Below are 18,247 nucleotides of genomic sequence, written 5' to 3' on the forward strand. Positions count from 1 at the left end.
TCGTGCCCCCTCAAAAATAATGAGTGCATGACGCGCCCTGGCAGCAAGGATGCAATTATTTGAGTCTGCTCCAGTGTCGGCTCCAGCCCCTGAGTCTGCTCCAGTGTCGGCTCCAGCCCCTGAGTCTGCTCCAGTGTCGGCTCCAGCCCCTGAGCTTGCTCCAGTGTCGGCTCCAGCCCCGGAGTCCGCTTCAGTGTCGGCTCCAGCCCCGGAGTCCGCTTCAGTGTCGGCTCCAGCCCCGGAGTCCGCTCCAGTGTGGGCTCCAGCCCCGGAGTCCGCTCCAGTTTCGGCTCCAGCCCCTGACCAGAGTCAAGAAATGGCTCTAGCCCCAGTCCCGAGAGAGGGCTGCTGTTTCCACATCGAACCCAGGGAGGGCTCCAGTTCCTGAGTTTAGTCCACAGAGGGCTCCAGTTCCCAAGTCAAGCCCAGAGAAAGACTCTGTTCCCAAGTTATGCCCCGAGAGGGCTCCTGCTCCCACGTCCAGCCCAGAGAGGGCTGCTGTTCCCGAGTCAAGCCCAGGGAGGGCCACTGCTCCTATGTCAGGCCCACGGAGGGCCTCAGATCCCGAGTCAAGCCCAGGGAGGGCCGTAGACAGGTTTTTATGCATAGTTAATAGATTACATTATTAGGTTACTTTGACCATCTACCAGTATAGATCAACATAATCTATAAGGTGAGAATCAAGATATTTCAGGATATAGTTAATGCATCTGGGGATGTTTCTAATAAAAAGGAAAAAAATTAATAAAACATAAGTGCTGTTGTGACTGCTGTGTGAACACCCCCCCCCCCTGTCGGCTCCAGCCCCGGAGTCCGCTCCAGTTTCGGCTCCAGCCCCTGACCAGAGTCAAGAAATGGCTCTAGCCCCAGTCCCGAGAGAGGGCTGCTGTTTCCACATCGAACCCAGGGAGGGCTCCAGTTCCTGAGTTTAGTCCACAGAGGGCTCCAGTTCCCAAGTCAAGCCCAGAGAAAGACTCTGTTCCCAAGTTATGCCCCGAGAGGGCTCCTGCTCCCACGTCCAGCCCAGAGAGGGCTGCTGTTCCCGAGTCAAGCCCAGGGAGGGCCACTGCTCCTATGTCAGGCCCACGGAGGGCCTCAGATCCCGAGTCAAGCCCAGGGAGGGCCGTTGTTCCAACACCTTTATTCTGAGCTTATTGGAGATGCTTAATACCTTCAGTGTGCATGCAGTTAGATATGCTCCATGTAGCGGAGGAAAGTACCATTGGTGACGGCATCCTGCTGCCAGTTATTGCTGAAATTAATGCCATCTGATATTCAGAACCAATCTACACGTGTCAAATGGCTAAATTTAACAGACTTTGGCTGCAAAAGGAAGACAGTGCCTGGAAGACAGTCATTAGAGGCATGGAAAATGGCAGCATTGTCACAGATGTGTTGCAGAGGCAGAATGTGCTCTTGACATTAGATGGACATCTTATAATGCCGTATTGCTTAGACAAATCTTTCACGCCCAGTTCAAGGTGGTCTCCCATTTGTTTGTTTGTTTAATAGCAAATGAATAAACAACATTAATATTGTATGTATGTATTTATAAGTGTTTTAAATTTTGGATGGTCAATTTTGGACAGCTAAATTGTTATTATTTGTGTCTGAGGAGAGGTAACTACTGCTGAAAACATGCTGTTGCTGAAAAACAGACGAAAACATAAACCTGTACTTTAATTGCAGGCCTGCAGCAAGCTATCAGAGTACTGTCATTTACATTGGATATTTTTGAGCGACTTCTGGCTCGTTAACTTTGACTCTGTTCACTTGACGTTAAAGTTGTTCTAATTATAAGCTACAGAGTCCCATAGCCTCAGTGTAGGGATACAATTAAAGCGTAAACATTGCTGTGAACGCTTGCAATCAATGAGCTCACCCTCTCCTGTGGATACTGATTTTTCGACCACCTGAAATTCCTGATAAAGCGAGCTGTTCACTTGAAAGTGCTGGCTGCTAATATCTGTTGTGCTGAAATGAAGAGTTACATTGATGTTTACAGTCAATCACACGTTTGCTTACAACCTTGTAATATCTATCTATCTATCTATCTATCTATGATTTGTTCATTCTGTCTGTATCTAACTATTGTTCTATCATTCTGTTGTTTGTTCTATTTATCATTCATTCGTTCTATCTGTTTTTCCGATTGTTCGATTGTTTGTTCTTTCTATCGTTCTATCTATTGTTCAATCGTTCATACTATCTGTTGTTTGTTTGATCTATCATCTGTTTATTCTTTCAGACATTTGATCATTCTGCCGTTCTATAGAGCAATAATATAGAGCAATACTCTATCTATCATCCATTTGTCCATTCTATAATTCATTCTATCCATCATCCATTCTGCCGTTCGTTCTATCTATTGTACATTTGTTCTTTCTATCGTTTGTTCTATCTAACATTTTATCTGTCATTCTATCTGTCTTTTGAACATCTATTCGTTTGGTCTGTTTGTCTGTCTATCTATCATTTGTTCTATGTATTGTTCTTTCGTTCATTCTGGCATTCTGTCTCTCATATTGTTTAATCATATTCATATTGTTTCTATTATTTCAACTGTCTGTGTCTCTCTGCTTGAAACTTTATATTTTATTTTACAGTTATATATATATATATATACAGTGGGTACGGAAAGTATTCAGACCCCCTTACATTTTTCACTCTTTGTTATATTCCTTATATTCAAATTTTGAATTCTGCATCTTGTTTACTACCTCACTTTAACTCTGAATGCTGTATAACCCTGATAGCAACAGCTTACTAGAACACCATAGCAAATACATAACCCGCCAAAAACGAATCAGAACAACTCAGCAACCATATACTGGCAGCCGCCCAAAACACCCAAGCATCGTGATGGTGACTTTTGCACAGACAATCCCCACTTGTGTTTTCTTCAGAAAATGTTGTTTTGTCCCCTTCAGCTGCTTTGGCTATTTTTGGCTGACTGTTTCCATCTTCCCTGCTGTCATACCCGAACATTTCTCTCATCATGAACCGAGTGCCGTATCACGATTTTCCTCTTTCTCATTTCCCCCTCACTGGCTCACCTTGTATTCAGTTAAAATGGCAATTTGATGAAAAATTCCATCTCGACGGAATGTGTTGCTTCAGTAATCTGTCTGCAGTTAGCAAGCCGACTGGACGAGAGCTCCATTCATCTTCCACGGCCTTTATTTCACAGCACAATCACTGTCCGCTCCGCACAGACGCGTTGCTTCGCAGGACTTCTCACCTTTTTCTGTTCCCCTACAGGTCCAGGAGTCACTCAACCCCAATAATCTGGAGTACTGGATGGAGGATATCTACACACCGGGCTACGATTCGCTGCTCAAGCGCAAGGAGGCGGAGTTTCGCAGAGCCAAGGCATGTAAAATCGGTGCGTTGATCGCTGCGGCCACCTGCACTGTGATACTGGTCATCGTAGTGCCCATTTGCACCATGAAGTCTTGAGATTTCAATGGGACTTCATTTGCGGGGATTGTAATTAGGTCTGATTTCAGCCACCGGCCTTAGACTTTACTGGAATATCTATCGAAATATATCACAACAAAAAGTTAAGGATTGCAATTTGACGTGTCTTTTTTATTTTCGTTAGTCAATATTTATAACTTGAATAAATTATTTGTTATGTAGTAGATGGCCTTACTTAAAGGCTCGGAGGTGCACCTTTGTTTTATAGTCCAGAATATAATGTACCGATATGTTTTATGTCTTTCTTTTTTTGGTAAAGGGAAAGCTTTATGTTTAAGCGCATTCTATTTTTTACTTTAGGTCTACTATGATTACAAGAATTTTAACAAGAGTTATTTTTCAATGAATACAGATGGCCTTACTTAAAGGCTCGGAGGTGCACCTTTGTTTTATAGTCCAGAATATAATGTACCGATATGTTTTATGTCTGTTTCTTTTTTTGGTAAAGGGAAAGCTTTATGTTTAAGCGCATTCTATTTTTTACTTTAGGTCTACTATGATTACAAGAATTTTAACAAGAGTTATTTTTCAATGAATACGCTGACAGAATGTTTTAAAGACGAGTTGAATTTATCTTTGGAAATCAATGATTGGGCTCGTGCAATGCCTTTTTATAAGGAATATATATTCAGATAGCGCAAATATATAGTTAATGTGTGCATTCAGAAAGGAATAGTTCATGCGAAAATGAAAAGTCTGTCATTGTTTATTCACCTTCATGTCACATAAACTTGTGTGCTGTTCCATTGATTTTTTTTGTGCTTATAATGACCATATTCTCAAAAAAAAATAAAAAAAATAAACACCACCCTGTTGAAAAAAACAGCATATGCTGGTTAGGTATGTTTTGACGCTGGGATGCTGGTTTAAGCTGGTCCTTTGCTGGTTTATGCTGGTCATGTGCTGGCAAAGGACCAGCATAGACCAGCATAAACCAGCAAAGGACCAGCTTAAACCAGCAAAGGACCAGAATAAGTGTGAGTGACGTGACATGTGGCCAAGTATGGTGACCCATACTCGGAATTAGTGCTCTGCATTTACCCATCCAAAGTGCACACACACAGCAGTGAACACACACAAACCGTGAACACACACCCGGAGCAGTGGGCAGCCATTTATGCTGCGGCGCCCGGGGAGCAGTTGGGGGTTCGGTGCCTTGCTCAAGGGCACCTCAGTCGTGGTATTGAAATGATATAAACCAGCAAAGGACCAGCTTAAACCAGCATCCCAGCGTCAAAACATACCTAACCAGCATATGCTGGTTTTTTTCAACAGGGCATAAAAGTAGTCCATATGACTTGTGTGCTATATTCGAAGTGAAACATTTTAAATGAATAAGCACTAATAAACCCAAATACGCAACTGGCCCATATTTAAATAAAATTTTGTGGGAAACTAGTGTAAAGTCACGTATTCATCATCAGTCACACAGATTTGGAAAAACATTCCAAATTCCAACATTGCAAAAAAACTGACAGAATTGTAATTTTTAGGTGAATTATTCCTTAATGTTGAGGGGTTTTGATTGTAGAATGTGAGGACAGTAAAATGACTCTATTAAGGATATTTATTCAGTTTGTTTGAATAGTGACTGTGACTTCATTTCCTTTGGATTGAGTCTGTATTAATGCCAATACAGCATTTCAAAAACAATTATATCATAGTACATAGCTGCTTTCTCTTTGATTGTGATTATACATACTTTGCCTTGTTCTATCATAACTAATCATAACACTGTATACTTGAATTGCCAAATCACTTTCAACTAGCTCAGTTTTTCTCTGAAAGTGTTTTTCTTGCACTTGTTCACCAGACCGATCTAAAATTGGACCTGTCAACAAAAACTGTGAACTTACCTTAATGATGTTCACCTTTGACACTCTTTACACCCGATTTAAAAGTGATTATTCTGAGAAGTCAAGCTGTAGGGCCGTTGAGTGAAAACCGCCTGTTAGTCAGAAACAATATTGTCAGAAACAGGCGCTGTTCTACAACTAATGAGCTGCATTTCTTGTCTAACGCCAGCTATCTTCTGAGGCAGCATCCTAACTGAAATAAGCCCTTAGTGACTGATTTGGTGTGCTCCAAATAGACAGCAACTGTGTGCGTCATACAGATAGCGCTCCTCACGTGAAGCACACAGGAAACTTGATTAACAATTGATTTCAGTAGAGTTTGACACAAGCACGTTGCCCTTTGGAACAGCCTGTGATGCCTTAAATGCTGTCTATGTAATCAGCTCACTAGGTTTTGGAACAATGCCTGAACAAAAAAACAGAAAAAGCATTGTGCAAACCAACTGATATTTGAAGGTTTTTCTAATATTATAATATGTGAATGTTATAAGGAATAGAGTGCTGCCGGAATGAGTCCCAAAACCCAGAAACAAGTGGGGGGGTTTTTGCACTTCTGGTTCCACTGTCCTGAAGTCAAAATTTAAAAAAAAAGATTTTACCTGTCTTGAAAAAGGCGATTACTTCTGAGTTTTTCGGGGACTTAAAACATCATCACACTGAACTCGCGCTTTTGCAAAGTATTCAGAAGCTTATGCTAAAGTCATGCAAACATTGCAGTTCATTGTTAGCCTACAATTAGCTTTTTACTTCTGCCGATTGTATTGACAGAAGTTGTTTATTTGTGAGGTTATCTTGAACAAAATGTGTGAGAATCATACACTTTTGTTGGTTACAGAGATTATTTCCACATTAATCCAAAAGCCAGCGGAAATATCCTACTGGATTTTTTGTCGAGGGAACCAGGGTGATGCAAACTTTTGGGTTGACCTACAAAAATCATCCCTGCAGCACTTTATGACCACTGCTAATCAAATAACGGTGCATTTTTTTGTAGCCAACCAAAATCAATGGTCTGTCTTTTATAGTGTGTTGTATCAAAGGAAACAGGTTCCACTAAATTTAAAGGTGAAGTGTGTAATTTTTTGTTAGATTTATCTTAAATTAAAGAAATAGTGCAACCAAAAATTTAAATGGGCTCACCCTCAGGCCATCCAAGATGTAGATGAGTTTGTTTCTTCATCAGAACAGATTTGGAGAAATTTAGCATTACATCACTTGCTCACCAATGGATGCTCTGCAGTGAATGGGTGCCATCAGAATGAGAGTCCAAACAGCTGATAAAAACATCACAATAATCCACACCACTCCAGTCCATCAGTTAATGTCTTGTGAAGCGAAAAGCTGTGTGTTTGTAATAAACAAACCCATCATTAAGATGGTTAAGAGCAGGGGTCACCAAAAGCAGTCATGGAGGGCCGATGTCCTGCAGAGTTTACACCTGAACCAGCCAGTCAAGTTCTTACTAGGTATACTTGAAACTTCCAGACAGGTGTGTTGAGTCAAGTTGGCGCTAAACTCCGCAGGACACCGGCCCTCCAAGACCGAGTTTGGAGACCCCTGGTTAAGAGGATCCATTGGTGATCAAGTGATGTAATGCTAGATTTCTTCAAATCTGTTCTGATGAAGAAACAAAATCATCTTCATTTTGGATGGCATGAGGGTGAGTACATTTTAAGCAAATTTTCATATTTAGGTAAATTATTCCTTTAACTAGTGCCATAGAAATAGCACACTTCGCCCTTTAAGAGAAATTTAACTTGCACATAAAAATGACATTAATAGAATTATCCTTTACACTTAATGTGAGAATTTACTACTACTACTACTATTACTTTTGATCTTAAGTTTGTTCTTGGGAGTTCTGCAACAACATTGGTTTTCAATGATGAATAGATTTCAAAATATATACATTCATATCCCTACCGCTGTAGTTTTGCAATGTTATATTCAGAAACATATAGAACTAATTCACCAAATAATAAAGCTTGTCATTTATTTGCTCACCTCATGGCAATCCAACCCCATAGGCTGATATTTTCTCAACACAACAGGAAAATTATGAAATGATGTGACAGTATTGTGTGAGAATAATGGCTTATGGGTTTGTAATAGCATAAGGTTTTAGTAAATAATGACTTTGACTGTCACTTTTGGGCAGTGGTGCAGTGCAGAGTATACACAGGTATACAACGTATTTTTATCAGTCGGCATTACGTATACCCACTTCAAAATCCCCTCTGAAGCGCATCATTCAGTAGAGTCCTGCATTAGCCAAATCATGACTGTCCAGCACATGAGTAGCTAATTCAATCGCATGTGAACAAATGCAAATATTCCCTAAAAACAATCAGTAATACGGTCAGGACCGAGGCTTAAACAAGCTCATGCAGTCTATGTTTCATTCATACTGAAAAGAAAGTCCAAAATGGACTCGTAGAAGTAATAACTTATGATGTGCCAGGAAATCCCTAATATGGATAAAGGCATCCCGCTATTACTCTAGCCAAAGCAATCTCAGCTGTAGCTGAGCTGAATAAAAAGAAACGTTTTGACTGATGAAACATGAAGACGGTAAACACACGATTGCAACAATATATGGTTCATGTGTGTTTTTCCAGTCATCTCCAGGTGATAAAAAAGCATCTGAATAATGCAGTGCAGTTTGTAGTATATAAACAAATCATAAAATTGTCATTAGGAAAAATATTATAGAATACAAATAATTGGTAATTGTCCAGCAGTGTATTTGATTTCTCAGCCAATTAAAAGTAAGAGATAGGATAGTAATAATAATAATAATACAATTAATAATAATAATAAAAAAGTATTGTTATATTTGACATTTCTGTCCCCCTCACTTCTGAAATGATGGCTACACCCCTGTATCAGGGCTCAAAAATACCATTTGCCCATCACTGTATGTCATGGGAGAAACAGTCAGTCACACATAGGAGCAGAGCTGCACAATTATGGATAAACTGAGAATCACAATTTTTTTATTATTATTATTACAATTAGAGATCATGATTCTCCCACGATTCTGTTCAGAACAAAATAGCATGTAATTTAGTAGAGGTTCTGCCAAAATGTTAATTGCTGCAGTCTATTTATTTATTTATTATTTTTTATTTTAATTATTTATTGCAAAATCTGCACCTCTTCTGTGGCTAATATTAATTTCATAATGATCCTTACTCCATGAATTCAAGCAGCAGAAGTTAAGTGACAGTGTGCCAATACTACTTGCCCATTTTGGGGTGAACCAAATATTCAAGACTAGTTTTACATGTCACTGTTTATGACACAGGGTGTTCATCCTTTGCTGGGCCGCTTAAAAAATAAAATTGGGGGCATAAGTTAAGTGTATCTCAAAGCACCACTAGACCACTGCTTTTGGGTGAACTATTCCTTTAATTGACCTGATCAGTCATTAGGGCATTTGAATGTGACCTTTTCTTTGATTGGCCGAATGTCCGGTGACCTCGCCTTCGACACAGGAACTGTGTGTAGTAGCACGCTGTAGAGCCCTGTAAATAATTTCAGGTTCAGAGAGCATTGTGTGAATCAAGTGTAACTGGAGTCATATTCTAATAAATCTCTTACTGTTCAGACTGTTGAATGTGCATCTGTCTATGCATGTGTCCTTTGCATGTGTTTCTCGATATCATGATTAATTTTTCGTATTTTTATATCCCTATTCCTCTGGATGTGCTCTCTGAAACCAGACTATGACTGATGTCTAAATATGGAAAGTCGAATGATGGTGTTTTCCTGGGAATGTTGAGGCGACAATGACATCTATAAATATCTGAAAATATGTTCTAGGTGCTCCATCAAACACTCGTCATGTTACTATTATTGTGATTAAACCTGCATTTGAAGGCTCTGCTCCAAAACCTGGTGAGCTGCAGCATTTCAAGGCATCATAAATGCATTTCTGACATGAAGACTGTTCAGAAAGCTATAGGCAGCCTTTTTCTATGCCTTTTTCTTTCTTCCTCTATCTGTTGTGGAGAAGGCAATCCTAAAATGCATTGCTTCATAAATGCACTGAAAAGGTGCATTAGTGATGACTTTGCCTATACAATAATAAAAACCAAGGTTGTTTCAGAAGTTAAAGGGGTCATATGATGCTCTTTTAAAGATCATTATTTGCTGTAACAGAATATGTTGACATTCTTTAATGTTCAAAAAACACATTATTTTTCAAATACTGTACATTATTGTAGGTCCTCTATGCCCCGACTCTCTCAAACACTTCGTTTTCTACAAAGTCCCTCCTTCCGACAAGCACAGTCTGCTCTGATTGGCCAGCTGAAATTTAACGAAAGTCACATTTTACTTCATATAATATGCACTGATGAATCATCCACAGTAAGATAAGGGGCATGTAATAGGAAAGAAAATTGGGACATTTTTGATGTAATGTTGACTTTAAGTACAGTATGATTATCACCGTGCAGCTGCTCTCCGGGTCTGTCAGTGTGAGATCTACCTCCTGCTGGATTCTGGCCTGCTGAGCTGAGCTTATATGAAATCTGGCACAGGTTGGTGTAAAGAGCTGGCACTGGCCTGGCACTGGGGACATTATCAAGAGCAGATCTCAACTAGACTGCCAGAACCTGCTGAGACTAGAAAACAATTTTCAGAGGGACTCTTTAATGAGGAGATATTTAGAGTGAATTTTAAGGACATTGATTGCCACAGTTGCTACGGTTTCCAGAAAGTGCAAAGTACAGCAGGTTCTGTGAATTCTGTTTATTAGTGAAGATTCAAGTACAACTTGCTAAATTTCAAGGCCAGTATAACCAAGACCAATAATTGTATTAAAGCAACTGTATGTGGTTTTGTGTGATTTTGCGAGCACCCTATAAGTCAAGTCAAGTCACCTTCATTTATATAGTGCTTTTAACAATACAGATTGTGTAAAAGCAACTTTACAGTATTAAATTGGAAAATAGTGTGTCAATAATGCAAAATGACAATAGTAAATTTTCAGTTAAAGGCAGTTCATCATTGAATTCAGTGATGTCAACATCCAGCTCAGTTCAGTTTAAATAGTGTCTGTGCAATCAAGTCAACGATATCGCTGGAAATTAAGTGTCCCAACTAAGCAAGCCAGAGGCGACAGCGGCAAGGAACCAAAACTCCATCGGTGACAGAATGGAGAAAAAACCTTGGGAGAAACCAGGCTCAGTCGGGGGACCAGTTCACCTCTGGCCAGACGAAACAGGCAGTTCAATTTCAGGCTGCAGCAAAGTCACATTGTGCAGAGGAATCAACTGGTTCCTGCGGTCTTGTCCCGGTGGCTGTCTAGGAGACAAGGTCTTCACTGGGGATCTGTCTCTGGGGCTCATCTAGTTGTCCTGGTCTCTGCTGACATTCAGGGAGTGAGTGGAATTCACTGTCGTAAAATACACCACTGTCCTAATTACAGCAAATAGCAAAACACGTGCATTTGTTGCTGCCATAAAGAAATAAGTCTGTTTCGCGTTTCGCATGGGAATGAAACAGAAGCCATTCACCTTATTAGAAATCAGTGTACCATCAGAATGACTTTTAAACTGATATTTGCCAGTTGCTTTAAATGTTTGTTTTTTTATTATTAAAATACTCATAGATAAGGAATATGCTCAGTATATCCCTGAACTCAGAATTAGCACTTTAGGTGCTAATATGTACTTTAAAAATACTATGTATGTTTAAGGTACTAATTTGTGCTATTTAGGGGTAAATAAGTGCAAAGATGTAGCTTTTAGCTCTTATACATTAATGCTCAAGTGATAGCCTTGCACCTTTTTTCTTTTATAGGACATTCACAACGTATATCATAATATCATAATTTATTTAATTCATGGAACCACTCCTAATGTGAATTGTGAAAACCCCTATAAGAATCAAATAAGATCTTACCATTTTTATTCTTATTTGAGTCTGAGGAGTCACATTGGAGATTGTGTAATCTTCATGTATTGTATTGGAATAATGGATTGGTGCATATGCAGATGTATTTTATCCCGTTGATTTGTAATAGTCCTATTGGGAACTGTGTTGTAAAATCCAGTTTTTGCTCTGTGAAATGCTTGATTATTACAGGAACATTTCCATTAGGATCCTATAGGATCGGTTCTGACTAAAGATTGGAAACCCTTTAGGTTTTAAAAACTACACTGTAAAAAAGTGATCATAATCATAAAGGTAAAAGACTGTAAAAATGTTATGGTAAACGTGTTAATTGTGAAAAACTACTAAATGGGATATTTTATATAAATTTACAGTAAAATGAACACTCCTCTTACAATTTACAGTGAAAAAAAAAGTAAATTACATTCCTATAATTCCCTGTTATGCACATTAGGTTTTTAAATGACATCTTATGTTGAAAATATTTATTGCATTATATTTGCAATATATAATGCAAATATAATGCAATAAATACCTTCTGCACCTTCTGTATATTAGTAACCTGTTGACCTCAGTTTTCTCAGTATCACCTGTGTTTTTAAGGTGGTTGTAAAAGTAAAAGCAGATATCGGTATTTGGTATATTAACATTATCTCAGCTAATTAAGTAAATTTGCTACCATATTTTATACGGTAAGGTTCTGGCAACCTAAGCTGCAATTTTAAATCGTAAATTTGACTTATTTTTTATTCACAATGTACAGCGCATTAGTTTGTCTCTATAGGAAATTTTAAGGTGCCATGAAATGCATCACATCAGGTTTGATATGTCTTTGATTTGAGAGCTACAAGCAGAGGTGTAATTTAATGAAATAACACATTACGTTTAAGTCTCTGCCTCACAGGAAGTTTATATTTCAGAACACTTAAGATGCTGTTACTGTTGCTTTTACACTTTTATGTTGGTTTATTATGCTTGACAGAGTCAGTCAATCTACTTTGGATTCATTATTTCTTTTTTTAAGAACAGTATGGACATTCTTCAAAAATTCATCTTTCCTGTTCAACAGAGACAAGAAAATCCAGGTTTGGAACAACATGGGGGTGACTAAATGATGACAGAATTGTAATTTTTGGCTTTAATCCTGATTTTTTTTTTTAAATCTGGTGTCTCAAAGGCAAGAAAATGCAAATCTTAAAAAAAAAATGCAGATCAAAGTAAAACATGTGTAAGTTGATGTTTCAGCACTGGACGATCCGGCAGATTGGATGCCTGTGTTGTGTTTTTTTTCTTTTTTTCTGTCTGATAGCAGACAAGAACTGCACAGCTAAGCAGAGATGGTTTTCTCAAGCATAACAAAAGCATTTTGTCAGAAACAGCAGCTGTGAAACGGAGACATGAGCAATCTAGCAGCCTGGATCTGCGTTTCGCAGAAACTAATGCCACAAGACAAACAGCCCCAAAACAAGCACTTTTGCTTTGGTCCCTTGTTCAGCCTGATTCAGCTTTTATGATGTGATATATTCTTTACATGAAATCTAACCTGCAAACAACTGCTTTTAATAAATATTTCACTAGTTCCTAGATATAAAAAGACAGAAGACGACAAATTTAAGGTCCCAGCACTAGAATGAAGGCACCAGTTATGTGATTCTCATGGGCCAACAGCTCACAGACAAAATAAAAATAAACTAAACTAAATATAACAATCACCTCCAAATCGAACTAATCTGTCTCTAAAAACCTGTCAAGAAAATGCCTAGTTAATATTTCACCCCAAAATCAAAAGAAATAAGAAACCACACTGTAAAAAATGACCGTGAATTTAACGGTAAAAGACTGTAAAAATGCTACAGTAAAAGCCTGTTAAATGGTTAACGGTAAATTCCCCTACTATATACGGTGAAAAACTGTATTGGACATTACATGTATTGGACATCAATTTTACGGTAGTATACCGTTTTTGGAAGTGAAAAATACAGTATAATTTACAGTGAATAACCATAAATTGACATTCCCAGAATTCCCCGCGTTACATTTCAAATTGTATGTTTTTTTGTTGAAATAACTATGTTTCTTCTTAGTTTTTTCTTATCAGTTTTGTATATTAGGGTTGTGTGTTACACCTAATGTTGTTAAATGAATGTTTATTGCATTATTTCAGTTTCATGTGAGTTACCATGATGGTGTTTAGTGTTTGTGTGAATGACACTGTGCACCTTCTATATATGTTATTATTTAAAAGCTGCTTGTGATGGGCTTTGGTTCATCATGTGACTTTCTCATCACCACCTGCATTTGGTGGTAATCAGTGTATTACAAAGATACAAAACAGATTTCAGTACTTCAATAGGTTGGTATATTAACATTATATCAAATTAAATTACGGTATTTAACTGTAAATTTAAGTTAAAACCGTAAAACCTAAAACGTTGCTACCGTATTTTTTACGGTAAAATTCCGGTAACCACAGCTGCCGTTTTTTTACCGTAAATTTTACGGATTTTTTTTTACAGTGCATGTATTTTATTTTCCTGCCGTTTAAACACATTTAACTCTTCCCCAAATTCTCATTATGGAGATATATACTGTATATACATAATGTGACAATATTGGTAAACATCTTGGTATGATCTTTAATTCTTTTATTTATTTATTATTTTACTGTAACAAATTAAAAACCAAAGTAAAGATTTTACAGCCAAACAACAAACAAACAAATAAAACATCCAGATGCATTGTGTTAATGACATTTGAATGTGAAAATGTGTGAAAGTGCTGTGATGAAAATAATGGCTAATGGTCTTAAAGACTTCATTTTCTTTATGCTTTATGCAGATTCGACCCCTTTTGACCTTGAAAAATAGAAGGTCCAATAGTTTGTAAGGTTATGACCATTCTCTGTTCTTTGTTTTCCACTAAGCCAGACTTTATCCATATCAATATATCCATTTACAGTCCCACTGGAGCGTATCTCTTGGACTGGCATATTACAGTATATAAATCCTTATCACTGCTAGACAGATTCATCACATGCTAAAGCAGTGACCGTGTCAAACGCAGCCCGACTCTAAGCTTCATTACATTGCTGCTGTTGGATTCTTGTTGGAAAGGTCATGACCAAAGTACAAAGCGACTGTACAGCTCAGACATGCCATTCAATTATGAGCAATAAACGTTTCCAGCTGAACCAATTGTCTTCCAGCAGCCCAATTATAAATGTCTTTTTCTAAAAGTTTTGCCAGTTTGGTAAAGAAACAAAATGGCAGATTTAAAGTAATAATTCACACTATAATTAAAATTTGCTGAACATGTACTCACTCTCAAGCCTTCCAAGATGTAGATGAGTTTGTTTCTTCATCAGATTTGGAGAAATGTAGCATTACAACACTTGCTCACCAATGGATGCTCTGCAGTGAATGGGTGCCGTCAGAATGAGAGTCCAAACAGCTGATAAAAACATCACAAGTAATCCACACCACTCCAGTCCATTAATTAATGTCTTGTGAAGTAGAAAGCTGCATGTTTGTAAGAAACAAATCCATCATTAAGATGTTTTAACTTAACACCATTGCTTTCAGCTAAAATACGAGTCGTCTATCCATACTATTGCTTTCTCCAGTGAAAAAGTAGTCTCGTCCGAATCAGGAGAAAAATACGCACAGATCAAGCACTGTTTAAAAGCCAAAACAGTTCTAAACAAATATGTGGACGGATCTTGATGTGAGAGACAACAGGAGATGAAAAATGATCTGCATATGAGTGGCAGAGCAGATCACAGATTCTAATGATGTCGCAAAAGGTAGGACTCATTTCCAGCTCAACGTTTTTAGGTTTTACCTGAAATTAGACTTGAATTGTAATGACTATTATGTGACCACATTCCTTATGTTGATATAATGCATTTTAATGAATAAATGACATGAATTATTTAAATTATTGTATTATATTATATGTTGTTTAATGAAAATAAAATTTGTTCGACTTCCTAGTTTCAATAAACAGACTTGAAATGTAGTGACTGCTGCGTATGATGATGATATAGTGCCTTTTAATGATTAAAGGTAAAAAAAAAAATCATTAAAATGTATTCTTTCTATGCCTTCCAGATTTCAACAAATACTTTTTTTTTTTTAAATAAACAGAATAAAACCTAATCTTAAATTGCAGTGACCAGTTAAGTGACCAGCGATTTGCACTCTTTTTTTTTACTGTGCAACATAAACTGTAACTAACTATCGTAGAACTGTATAAAGGTAAAAAAAAAAAATCATTAAAATGTATTCTTTCTATGCCTTCCAGATTTCAACAAATACTTTTTTTTTTTTAAATAAACAGAATAAAACCTAATCTTAAATTGCAGTGACCAGTTAAGTGACCAGCAATTTGCACTCTTTTTTTTTTACTGTGCAACATAAACTGTAACTAACTATCGTAGAACTGTGAAAGCTGGCCACTGACGTCACTGCCATTGTATGATTGGCTGAGGTGCCTCACGTGATCCAAGTTAGCCGTTGCGCTTTTTCCAATGGTAGGCTAAGTAATACAGACCCTCTCATCTCCCAATAATAAGACAATCTCAAAGAAACTGAAGTGGTCTAATATACTGGAATTACATAGGAAACTGAGAAGTTTTTATTTGTGTGTTTAGTAAAGTCATTATGCATGATTCAAAAGCCTGCTGGATGGAACTAGATGTTCAATGTCTGTAATAAAAAATGTCATGAATCAAATTCAGAAATTGCAATCTGGATGACTAATATGAACGGAAATGGTCAATGATGCATGCATTTCAGAAATATAGGACCAAGTTCAGTATAGACTAAGATACCATTAAAATGGGACAGAATAAATCAAATGTGCTGGCTAGTTGGTTGTTAAGTTTAATTGTTCAGACAAATGAAAGCCACAATGAAATATAATGAAGTGTGCTGTACATCTGTCCTGTTTAGTCTAACAAATAATTACCGGTGATGTATTTGATGTCACAATGTCATATTTGATGTTTTTCTGTTGCACAAGATAAGATGTTCCAGATTTCTGGATGCCGTCATGCTGTTAAATGAATCAGCGCGGCGACTGAGAAACTGAGTGAAAAACAAACAACACAGGAAATGAGTAACTAGAAGTACTGCATCAAAAGAAGTGCAAGGAACATTAACATCACTTACAAAAAGGGTTCATCTGGTTGCTTTTGACACCACAGTCATCTGAAAAAATGCAGCGAAATGGCACAACTTTTGAATAAATGTACTGTACGACGCTTTTCCATTCAGAAAATGAGTGCATATACAAAAATCAAGATGTTTAAGCCCTTTGTGCCCCAGGGAGTCATGGGTGATGGTTTCTCTATGATATTCTCTATGATTAATGGAAATGATGTTAATATTGATCCAGGCCTTGCTGACAACTGCAGCTATTTTATTTTTATTTTTTTGCCTCTTTTTGTCGAAACATTGCATTAATGCAGAGCTTTAGAAATTTTGAATTAGTTTTTTTTATTATTTTAATTGAGGTTTTAGTATATCAAGTCAAATTAAAAAGACAAATGTTAGTTGGACAGTTATGTTTAATTTTTATACATTCATTTAGTAATTTTGTTATGTATTTTTTATTATTTTTTTAACTTCTGTTTACTTTCATTTTAATTTTACTTCTTCAGCTTATTTCAGTTAGGTGCCAAGGCAACATTTCTAATTTTCATTGATTTTATTTTATTTTATTTTAGCTTTATTTCAATTTCTGAAAACTCTTTCATTTTGAATTTGTTGTAAATTTTTTATTCTTTTTTTTTTGAGGTTTTAGTATATCAAGTCAAATTAAAAAGACAAATGTTAGTTGGACAGTTATGTTTAAGTTTTATACATTCATTTAGTAATTTTGTTATGTATTTTTATTATTTTTTAACTTCTATTTACTTTTATTTAAATTTTACTTCTTCAATTTATTTCAGTTAGGTGCCAAGGCAGCATTTCTAATTTTCATTGATTTCATTCATTTTATTTTAGCTTTATTTCAATTTCTGAAAACTATTTTTAATTTCAATTCAACTGAATTTAATTGAATTTTAGTTTTAGATAACAACATTATATTATTATCATGGATTAATTTAATGTTATCATTTTTAGTATTACGTTCTTTTTCAAACTCTTTTTTTGTTTTGTTTTTTGTGTTTGTCATCACAGCTCATGATAGTCACTAGTGAAGGTTTAGAACTGTGGTGTCATCAGCCAATCAGCTTTGTCATTATGTCATTTTCTTGTGACTAAAAAGTGATTAGTCACATGGCATTTATGACTCAGGTCATTGGCTCCAAATTGGCTAAAGTTCCTTGTCTAAACTGAAGGCCCACGAGAGCATGCAGCTCAGGCCGCTCACAGTTTGTTCACTGAGCGTTTGATGCACATTACACACAAAAACACCAAGCACTGGCTGAAATCACTGCATCCAGTCTGATCGCCGGCTGGGAACAAAGTCGTGTTAAGATGGTACAAGACTGATACAGTGAGCACTGTGGAAGAACAAATCTGCCAAAGTTTGCAAGGTTAGTGCCATCAACTCTTTTGAAAGAGTTTAGTTTGAAGCACTTAGCAGTAAGTAAACATTTACATTTATTCTTTTAGCAGATGCTTTTATCCAAAGTGACTTACAAATGAGAAGCATTGCAAGCATTTTATCATAAGATTTAAAATGCACAATGCTGAGTTTAAGCAAGATAGATCAGCACACAAGCTGGAACAGAAGTGAAATGCAAAAACGAAGAGGAAAAAACTATTTAGTCATCAAAAGCAGTGCTTTGTTTTGTCTGAGAAACAGTGCTTATTACATTTGCACAGGCATACCTTTTCTGTTTACAGTGTTTTCATAGATATTGCTGCATGATTATAAAAACTAATTTTCTGTACTGGTCTATTATTGTTGATAGCATCTCCTAAGCAGTGTGTAAAATCGAAACATAGTGTAGTTGGTAGCTTTACATGTCATTTAGATCATCTCTTTCTGTCTAA

The 18,247-nt window shown here is 37.0% G+C and overlaps 1 protein-coding gene across 1 annotated transcript in view; it reads left to right on the forward strand.

The window, feature by feature from the left end:
- The window catches only part of minar1 (membrane integral NOTCH2 associated receptor 1), a 25,506-nt gene extending 21,941 nt beyond the window's left edge, over window positions 1-3,565 (forward strand). The window contains exon 3 of the mRNA XM_016236097.1: window positions 3,262-3,565. Coding sequence (XP_016091583.1) covers window positions 3,262-3,459 — 198 coding nt within the window. The 3' untranslated portion in view covers window positions 3,460-3,565. The remainder of the gene's footprint in view (window positions 1-3,261) is intronic.
- Window positions 3,566-18,247: the final 14,682 nt, after the last annotated feature.

Source organism: Sinocyclocheilus grahami, unplaced genomic scaffold (assembly GCF_001515645.1).
Source record: "Sinocyclocheilus grahami isolate Dianchi unplaced genomic scaffold, SAMN03320097.WGS_v1.1 scaffold481.1, whole genome shotgun sequence".
In the NCBI taxonomy this organism is placed as follows: Eukaryota; Metazoa; Chordata; class Actinopteri; order Cypriniformes; family Cyprinidae; genus Sinocyclocheilus; species Sinocyclocheilus grahami.